The following is an 11035-nucleotide window of genomic DNA, read 5'->3' on the forward strand; positions in this document are numbered from 1 at the left end:
AATTGTTCTATTTCCTTTGTTAATGATTCTATTTTGATTCATATTTGCTTATTTTTAATCACTATCCGATTGTGCATATATGGTATGAAATAGAGATGCATCTTGCACTGAGAACAATTTAATTTAAATGATTTCCTTATTTTCACATTTTGTTTTTTTCATAATTAAATCTGTTCATGAATAATAGGACCTTGAAGGATTGAAAAACACTTAAGCTAAATTTGAAAACTTATTACTTATTAATTTTTTTTTCAAAATTAAAAAAGTTCATAACTGGAAAAAATTTAAAGAGTATGAATATATAATGCATATTTCCTATTTACATCATCTATCCATTCTGTCAGAATATATTGGAATAGGACTATATGTATATCTGGATGTTTTCTAAATTATTCTTTCAATCAAGAATTCATTTGTCTTTATCTGTTTATGCAACAGGTAATAAATAAGGTTTTCATTTCCTTGTACTTGAAAGCAGCCTGAATGGATCTTTTATTGCCAGGACCTGCAAAAATACCTATCAGGGGTGCCTGGGTGGCTCTGTCAGTTAAGGTCTGACTTCGGCTCAGATCATGATCTTGTGGTTGGTGGGTTTGAGCCCCACGTTGGGCTCTATGCTAATGGAGCCTGGAACCTGCCTCCCTCTCTCTCAGCCCTTCCCCTGCTCATGATCTCTCTGTCTCTCTCAGAAATAAATAAACATTAAAAAAAGTTTTCAAAAATACCTATCATAGATCATTACAACACATGACATCACTTGGGAATAATTGCTCATGATACATATTTCTTTCAGGGGTCACATAGCTTGTGATTTGGAATAAAGATTTCACACTTGCAAAATCTTTAGAGTTTTAAGGTACAATAGAAAGTTCCCTGAGGAAAGACCCCCCCTTTCAATTTTGTTAAAATATCTTAACACTATAGAAATATCTTAACATTTACGAAATCACATTGTGGGTGGCCAGGTAGTGGGAGTTTTTTTTACATAAAAGTGGAGAGTACCCTAACTCAGGTGTTATGTTACTGGGTTCCTCAGTCATCCTTCCCAGTATCACTATCACCAGGCTAATGTGTACAGGCCTCCCACTGTGCAGAGACTGACCACCTGCCTCTGGCACCAAACTGTGCCCATGATAACATTTTCCACAACTGTGAGCTCACTCACTTTCTCCTGGCAGCATCCCTATAACTAATGAAGTTGGAGTTTTCCCAAAAAGTAAAGACTGATATTGAATGACTACATTTTAATTGGAAATTCCTGTGTTGGGTAGTTAAAACATAAACTTGAAAAGTAAATGTTACACTTGGAAAAGAATTTAAACACTTCAAAAGAAGATGTGTTGGGGTGAAATAACTGTCTAAAACTGTCTTCTATTTGTTTTTTAGCTATATGCTGTTTTTTCCCCCATATGTATGTGGATATTGGTGAATTGTAGAAATAACTTCCACTAAGTGATCTGGGTCTTATCCATTTAACAGGCCAGATATTTATTTTCATCTGAGATCTGCTTTTAAAGGAATTGAAAAGTTAGGTGGGGATATCTTTTAAGGATAGTCTGTTTCTACAGTAAACTTCTTAGCTGCTAAGAGTTGATGCGCCTCAAAATTTAGGGAGTGTATATTTCCTGAGAATCAGAAATGTTTATCTGACGCTTTACGGAGAAAAAGAAATGGTTTGAGCAAATAAGGAGGAACTCCTTTTTTGGGAGGAGTCATCCTACATACAGTCTCATATCTACTCACTACTTTCTTGGGACTTGTGTGCAGAGTATGACTGGTCAGGTGGAATCTGTCCTACTAGAAGTCTGGCCCCTACCTTTGTACTACAGACAAATGGGAAGCTTTGAAAACTATATCCAGGTATACCCAGAACTCAGTTTATCACTAAGAGGGAATCACAGTCTATCACTGTACAAATTGTTATTGGTTATTTTTTAATTTTAATTTTTTTCTTACTGATTTTTTATTCCTTATTTACATTTTTAAATTAAATTACCTAAGGAGATGTCTAAGTGAGAGTAGATATTATTCACTGATACTTTATCCACACATCAGCTCAATCTTCTAGACTCATAGTTCCTTTAGTATTACCTTCATTGCCTATAATCATTATACTCTGTCATTAATTCCCTGTGGCATTCTACTTTGCAATTAGTATACTCTTAAATGTCATGAAATATATAGTATTATAAGTTGTCAGAGGTATTCCATTAATATGTTTTAAAATTTTAATTCTGTATCTTTTTAAAACTACTGCCTTTCAAGATTCTTCAAAACACTTGACATATAGATGCCTATAATTATTTCCTAGATCCATGCTTTTCCAAAATAATTTTTAAATGTTTCGTGAACTAGTTCTTGAACACGTGAAATGTTCTTTGTGAACTAGTACAGTAGAATCAATTAGAAATTATGTAAGTTTGATATTAACACATATCATTAATGTAACTTACTTGTTTAGTTACTTGAGATAGTTTAAAATAATCTTTTATCCATTAAAACATTAATTGAGGGGCGCCTGGGTGGCGCAGTCGGTTAAGCGTCCGACTTCAGCCAGGTCACGATCTCACGGTCCGTGAGTTCGAGCCCCGCGTCGGGCTCTGGGCTGATGGCTCAGAGCCTGGAGCCTGTTTCCGATTCTGTGTCTCCCTCTCTCTCTGCCCCTCCCCCGTTCATGCTCTGTATCTCTCTGTCCCAAAAATAAATAAACGTTGAAAAAAAAATTAAAAAAAAAAAACATTAATTGAACCTACCCTATGACCCAGCAATAGCACTGCTAGGAATTTACCCAAGGGATACAGGAGTACTGATGCATAGGGGCACTTGTACCCCAATGTTTATAGCAGCACTCTCAACAATAGCCAAATTATGGAAAGAGCCTAAATGTCCATCAACTGATGAATGGATAAAGAAATTGTGGTTTATATACACAATGGAATACTACGTGGCAATGAGAAAGAATGAAATATGGCCCTTTGTAGCAATGTGGATGGAACTGGAGAGTGTTATGCTAAGTGAAATAAGCCATACAGAGAAAGACAGATACCATATGGTTTCACTCTTATGTGGATCCTGAGAAACTTAACAGAAACCCATGGGGGAGGGGCAGGAAAAAAAAAAAAAAGAGGTTAGAGTGGAAGAGAGCCAAAGCATAAGAGACTCTTAAAAACGGAACAAACTGAGGGTTGATGGGGGGTGGGAGGGAGGAGAGGGTGGGTGATGGGTATTGAGGAGGGCACCTTTTGGGATGAGCACTGGGTGTTGTATGGAAACCAATTTGACAATAAACTTCATATATTGGAAAAAAACCAAACATTAATTGATAATTTATTCTATTCTGAATGTGAATGATAAAATACGAGTTAAGTTGCAATCCTGGCTTGCGTTCAGTGAGTACATGGGAAAAAAAAGCTGGTATGAAAACTTTTCCCCTAATACTTAAATCATGTGTTTGATTTTATTTCAAGAGGCTCTGACTATAAGCAAAGCTTTTGACATGCTTTTACCTCTGTAAAGTCAACCTCTGCCCATGAATTTTCTCTGCTCAACTTGCAAGTACCCAAAGAACTCATGCCTCTTGCTGAATTCTCAGAAACTTTTAGAATATTATTGTCTCATCTTACATACGTTGAATGGTGAATTATGTTCCAAAGTTACTTTTCTCTCTCTATTTATTAGTTAAGTCACCAAAACTTTCAAGTCACAACTTTTTAAAAAACTGGAATCCAGAAATTCATCTAGAGCAGAGATCATTAAAAACACAATGATCTCATATTGCAATCATTTTCCGATATACAGGTAAATTGAAATGTATAAGTGGTGTGGAAATTTAAAAAACACATATACTCTTACTTGGTATGACATGAATGTAGCAAATATCTAAATCACACAGTATTTTCACTTGTAAAAAACAAATTTACAAAAGAACTGCACTGTAAAAAACTGACTTCTGGCATCTTTTATAAATAACAGTTAAGACAGACAACAAGGGTATAATTATTGGATAAAGCACACAAGAGTGTGTTATGAAGATTCCATAAATAAATAAATAAATAAATAAATAAATAAATAATGTAAATTAACAATTGCCATCATAATATAGAAGTAAATATGTATGGATAGATGGATATGTATATACACATACTTTCAATGCCTCGATGTTTTGGTGGTCATGAATATCAAAGGCCTGGTTTTGCTATAAAATGTAGACTTTAAGACCAAGTGATAAAAGTTACGAGTTTAGACTCACATTGAGATCCCACCCAAACATCAACAATTAATATCACTTTTAAGTTACTTAACTGATATCTGTTTTCACTTCCTTGTTGGTAAAAAGTGAATTGTATTGATACCTAGCTTGGAAGGTTGTTGTGAGAATATAATGGGATAACCCTATTATAACCCCATGCTTGTCACATGGGGAATATTTCCAATAGATGTCCACTACTGTTATAGCATTAATCACTATTCTATTCTTTTTAACTTTATGTCATGGATTGGAATATTTGGAAGTGATGAATTAGTATAAAAGCTATAAGGATATATATTTTTTTAATATAAAGAATTTGAAAAGTGCTCGGAGGATATTACAACGAAAATAGAAATTTGGGGAAAGTTCAGACCCAAGTAGTAAATTTATTTAATACTTACACGTTTAGCCACATGATGTCGCTGTCCACCACAAGGTGTTTCACCACAAAAGAAATACATCATGCATTACATACTCAGTTGCTGCTTTTCCCCATCCTCTGTGAAATACGGGCATGGTAAGATTATTTAAGAAAAACCGAGGAACCCAAATTATTTTTTAAAGTTTGGATCGATGCAAGAGTGACCCAATATTTGGAAAAGGCTTGCAGTGATGTTTTCTTGGAGAGAAGAAGGTTCAGGAGCCCGGCAACTACTGCTTTCGCTTCTGCTCCTCACAGTCTGGGAGGCTGGGAGCGGCCAGGTTCACTACTCAGTCCTGGAGGAGGCCAAACACGGCACCTTCGTGGGGCGAATCGCCCAGGACTTGGGGCTGGAGCTGGTGGAGCTGGTGCCACGCCTGTTCCGGGTGGCGTCCAAAAGCCATGGGGACCTTCTGGAGGTAAATCTGCAGAACGGCATTTTGTTTGTGAATTCTCGCATCGACCGCGAGGAGCTTTGCGGGCGGAACCTGGAGTGCAGCATCCATCTGGAGGTGATCGTGGACAGGCCGCTGCAGGTTTTCCATGTGGAGGTGGAGGTGAAGGACATTAACGACAACCAGCCGGTTTTTCCAATGGCAGTAAAAAAATTGTTTATTTCTGAATCCCGGCCGCCTGGTTCTCGGATTCCGCTAGAGGGAGCATCAGATGCAGATATTGGAGCGAATTCTTTGTTGACCTACAGTCTTAACTCTAATGATTATTTTACCTTGGATATTAAAAGAAATGATGAGGATATTAAAACTCTTGGACTCGTGTTGAAAAAACTTTTAAATCGAGAGGACATTCCTGAACATCACCTAGTAATAACGGCAGTTGATGGTGGGAAACCAGAGCTCACTGGCACTACTCAACTGAAGATCACCATTCTAGATGTAAACGACAACGCCCCAGAGTTTGAGAGAACTGTCTACAAAGTGAGTTTATTCGAAAATGCTCCAAACGGTACCCTAGCAGTGACTGTTAACGCCTCTGATTTGGATGAAGGAGTAAATAAGGACATTGTATATTCTTTCAATACAGACATGTCATCAGATGCTTTGTCGAAATTCCACTTAGACCCAGTTAATGGATACATCACTGTAAAGGGTAACATAGATTTCGAGGAAACTAAGTTATATGAAATCCAGGTAGAAGCGACAGATAAAGGAAATCCCCCAATGGCAGGTCACTGCACGGTTCTGGTGGAAATTTTGGACACCAATGATAATGTACCTGAGTTGGTTATCAAATCACTGTCATTACCTGTATTAGAAGACGCTCCCCTCAGCACGGTCATCGCCTTGATCAGCGTGTCCGACCGTGACTCCGGAGTCAACGGGCAGGTGACCTGCTCTCTGACGCCTCACATCCCCTTCAAGCTGGTGTCCACCTTCAAGAATTACTATTCGCTGGTGCTGGACAGCGCCCTGGACCGCGAGAGCGTGTCGGACTATGCTGTAGTGGTGACCGCACGGGACGGGGGCTCGCCTTCGCTGTCGGCCACGGCCAGCGTGTCCGTGGAAGTGGCCGACGTGAACGACAACGCGCCGGCATTCGCGCAGGCCGAGTACACGGTGTTCGTGAAGGAGAACAACCCTCCCGGCTGCCACATCTTCACGGTGTCCGCGCGGGACGCGGACGCGCAGGAGAACGCGCTGGTGTCCTACTCGCTGGTGGAGCGGCGGGTGGGCGAGCGTGCGCTGTCGAGCTACGTGTCGGTGCACGCGGAGAGCGGCAAGGTGTACGCGCTGCAGCCGCTGGACCACGAGGAGCTGGAGCTGCTGCAGTTCCAAGTGAGCGCGCGCGACGCGGGCGTGCCCCCGCTGGGCAGCAACGTGACGCTGCAGGTGTTCGTGCTGGACGAGAACGACAACGCGCCCGCGCTGCTGCCGCTGCCTGGGGCGGGCGGCGCGGGCGGCGCCGTGAGCGAGCTGGTGTGGCGGTCGGTGGGCGCGGGCCACGTGGTGGCGAAGGTGCGCGCGGTGGACGCGGACTCGGGCTACAACGCGTGGCTGTCGTACGAGCTGCAGCCGGCGGCGGGTGGCGCGCGCAGCCCGTTCCGCGTGGCGCTGTACACGGGCGAGATCAGCACGACGCGCAGCCTGGACGAGGCGGACTCGCCGCGCCAGCGCCTGCTGGTGCTGGTGAGGGACCACGGCGAGCCGGCGCTGACGGCCACGGCCACCGTGCTGCTGTCGCTGGTGGAGAGCGGCCAGGCGCCCAAGGCCTCGTCGCGGGTGTTGGCGGGCGCCGCTGGCGCGGAGACGGCGCTGGTGGATGTCAACGTGTACCTGATCATCGCCATCTGCGCGGTGTCCAGCCTGCTGGTGCTCACGCTGCTGCTGTACGTGGCGCTGCGGTGCTCGGCGCCGCCCAGCGAGGGCGCGTGCGGGCCGGCGGGGAAGCCCACGCTGGTGTGTTCCAGCGCGGTGGGGAGCTGGTCGTACTCGCAGCAGAGGCGGCAGAGGGTGTGCTCTGGGGAGGGTCCGCCCAAGACCGACCTCATGGCCTTCAGCCCCAGCCTTCCACCCGGTCCCATTGGCGGAAATAGAGAAGAACAGCTGGATGTGGATGTTGATCTTTCTGCCAAAGTGAGTACAGATTTTTAAATCCTTTCAAAAATCGTTTTTTATTCTTCAATGTTTCTGTTCTTTTGGAAACTTATGTTTTTGGTGTTAGAGTTTTCCAGGGTTTTGTGGTTAAAATATTTGAACTCCTTGTGACAAATGTTTTGAACTGAATTAGCAATAAGTACTGAGAGCCAAACTTGTAGTGTTGTTGTTGTTGTTGTTGTTGTTGATAGGTGCAGTAGTAGGATTATTTTATTGCTAAAGATAGAAACCAAATATATTTTCTTGGGTGAATTGTATTGTTTAGAATATTTGACTCCAATTGTGTTTTACTAATCCTTGCACAATGCTTCAATAGCTTTTGCCACTTTTTTTTTGGAATTCCTACTAGATGTTAGTCCAAATGTCACTGGTTCATTTTATGAGTTCACCATAAATGCTCACCACTTCTTTTGGTTAATATATCCTTAGTTTCAAATATTAGTTTACTAAGCCTGTTGTCTGTATGAAGCCTCTTTTACTCATTTATTCATTTGTCTGAAGTCTTAGTTCCTTGTTTTTACTTGAACATGATTCATTTTAGTCCTTGTGCTCACATTTGGTAATACGTTGTATTGTGGCTAGTTTCTCAATTGGGTAAAGAAAACCACACACACACCAGAATAATAATTTTATTGGTTTAGAATTGTATCTTTAGGAGCACCTGGGTGGCTCAGTCGGTTAGTGTCCGTCTTCGGCTCAGGTCCTGATCTCGCGGTTTGTGAGTCCGAGCCCCACATGGGGTCTGTGCTGACAGCTCAGAGCCTGGAGCCTGCTTCGGATTCTGTGTTTCTTTCTCTCTCTGCCCCTCCCCCGCTTGTGATCTGTCCCTCTCTGTCTCTAAAAAATAAATGTAAAAAAAATTAGAATTGTATCTTTGTTCATCTTCAGTTTCTCACTACTTTAATTAGTAAGCATCGAAAAAATCAATAGTAAGTGAACTTTTATACTTCCTTCAGTGTATCTTCGTTTAGAAAACATTGGTTTTGAAAGTATATTATTAATTTTGTTAAGAATTGTTTTCCATCAGATGAGGCTCCTGGGTGGCTCAGTTGGTTGGGCATCTGACTTTGGCTCAGGTCATGATCTCATGGTTTGTGGGTTCAAGCCCTGCATTGGGCTTTGTACTGACAGCTCAGAGCCTAGAGCCTACTTTGGATTCTGTGTCTCCTTGTCTCTCGCTGCTCCTCCCCTGCTTGTGTGCTCTGTCTCTCTCTAAAATAAATAAACACTTAAAAAATTTTTTTAATTGTTTTCTGTCAGAAAACTTTGTTGAGAATGCTACTTTCTATCTAATTTTAAAACTACTCTACTAGCAAAACTTATTAATCATTAACCTATTTTGCAAACACTTAGTAGTAAGGATGCTAATGTCCAAAAACTCCAGTAAGTCAATGTTATTACTTGTGACCTTCCTCTGAATACTAACCTATTAAGGTGTGTTATATAGTATGTAAACCCTCCAAATAACTGCAACCAAATTAAACAAAATGAAATTATTTTGTAGTCATTTCTCTATTTAGCATTTGATCATTTCTCCAAATAGATGGACTTCCATTCAAGTTTCCTTGCCACTGGAAACTGAACCTTAGCCATATTAGAGATTAGAAAACAAGCAATTATTTCTAAACCATGAAAGACAAAATGAAAATACTAACCTTGCTTGTGGAAGGTGAATGGGTTCCAATGTATATAATTATATAGAATATATCCACCTGAGTTGTAACTACAACTTACTACTTCCTGTATGAGCATCCTTATCAAAACCTAGTTAATACTCAGTGACATTGTGGGCTGAAGCTAACATATACAATAGAAAGATAATCCTTTTTTCCCATTTTCATTTCAATTTCTCTCACTATCCTTTGTTGACTCCTGTCCATCAAATGTTCACCACAACATGTCCAACCTGAATTCACATGTTATTTCATTAGGCCTTATTTTCATCCTATTGTAATTATAGGGTCATGCAAAGTTTTTGTCTCCCAGGATGTGGAACGTCAGTCTTCAAATCGAGCTGTCCTCTTCAAATTCTTGACTAACAAGATTCTCAGTTAATAAGACATTTTAAAGACTTTTGAGTTTTTCTCTTTAGAAATATATTGCTGCTCTACCAGATTAATACTAATCGTTCTCACATAAATATCCTTTATATTCTTTTGTACTCCTCATCTATGCATTTAATTATTTTCAAAATAAAGTAAATGGACAGGGAGTCTTTTCCATTGTCTTCCAGTGTGTTTGACATGTGTGATCATTTTTTTGCAAAACTACAGTTTGGGTCCTCAGACAGAGGAACAATGCTAATTGATGTTTTAATTCAGAAAAGGATATTTTTGTGTGAGTGTGGCTCTTCATAGAATGGAAGCCTAAAGCCAAAAGCCATTTTCAGTAGATTGATATTTTGTCCTAGACAACCATGAGGGAAAGAGGTTTGTGAATATAATAGGCAAAGAAAGCTTGAAAATAATTATCATTAAAAAAAGAAAAGAATTGGGGCGCCTGGGTGGCGCAGTCAGTTAAGCATCCGACTTCAGCCAGGTCACGATCTCGCGGTCCGTGAGTTCGAGCCCCGCGTCGGGCTCTGGGCTGATGGCTCCGAGCCTGGAGCCTGTTTCCGATTCTGTGTCTCCCTCTCTCTCTGCCCCTCCCCCGTTCATGCTCTGTCTCTCTCTGTCCCAAAAATAAATAAACATTGAAAAAAAATTAAAAAAAAAGAAAAGAATTATGTCCTTTATGTTAAGTTTCCTTATGTTAGGAAAATATATTGTGCTCTAGTTATTGAGAATTCTTCATTGGCTATTAAAACTCAGATGTCTCTAAGATCATGACTGCCAAAAAGCCAAATGAAACTAAGCTAAAATCCAGGTTTTCACTATGCAAATTGAAATATATCTTAATTAGGGCATCATATAAGGAAAATATTTTTGTATCTCTGGAAAATAATAGAGGCTGCTGCTGAGACATCATATTTGCCTAACTAGCTTTGTGACCACCTTAACTTAATGCATTTTATTAGGCAATTGAAGAGAACCAAACCATTCTATTAGGTAAATATTCAGGAAATACCTGGTATGTATTCTGAGCTCTTAAACTAATAAGATACAACTATTCTCTTTAAAAATTTGTATTTTATAAAAGAAGGCTCCAGCTATTTGGATCTTTGTACTTATTACATGACACTCCTGTCATTAGACATACATACCCAAATGCCTAAAAAGGATAAATTAATGTAATAAATGGCCCAAGTGATTCAGTCTGTATGCTATAGTATATAAAAGAGAGTAAAAGTACCTGCTCAATTGGTTTAATCATGAAAGTCTTCATTTCATTGGTCAAGAAAATTTTTAATGGTATAAAATGGGGGAAATTGCTGTATGAGGCATTTGGAAAAGATGGATCGTACTTATGAGGATGAATGATTATGTTTATTTGGTGAAAAATATTGTTGGAAGCCGGAAGTTGTCCACTAGGACTAAAATACATGAGCACAGTACAAGAAAATAGAAATGTATGTACACTAGACACTGGAGAACAGGCAAGTATTTATAAATCATAAGAGACAAATTGAGAATACCAATCTTGATTGTTGGCGGTGAGTATATTTGTTAATAAAATTATTTGGAATACTTTCCCACACTAATTATATATTACAACATCGTAGTTCCTTCTTAAAGCTCTTTGCACCTTCAGCCCTGAGGTGAATTAATGAAGACTTTCAGTTAAGTGCTGGTAATTTCTGCTTCCTTTTTCAGA

The 11035-nt window shown here is 40.2% G+C and overlaps 1 protein-coding gene across 1 annotated transcript; it reads left to right on the forward strand.

The window, feature by feature from the left end:
* The first annotated feature begins 4711 nt into the window (after positions 1-4711).
* LOC115516939 (protocadherin alpha-3-like) lies at positions 4712-7279 on the forward strand. Its single transcript, XM_030320169.1, is given in 3 exon segments — positions 4712-4766; positions 4876-4956; positions 4959-7279. Coding segments are annotated over 3 exon segments (2457 nt in total).
* The last annotated feature ends 3756 nt before the right edge of the window (positions 7280-11035 follow it).

Source organism: Lynx canadensis, chromosome A1, assembly GCF_007474595.2.
Source record: "Lynx canadensis isolate LIC74 chromosome A1, mLynCan4.pri.v2, whole genome shotgun sequence".
Classification (NCBI taxonomy): domain Eukaryota; kingdom Metazoa; phylum Chordata; class Mammalia; order Carnivora; family Felidae; genus Lynx; species Lynx canadensis.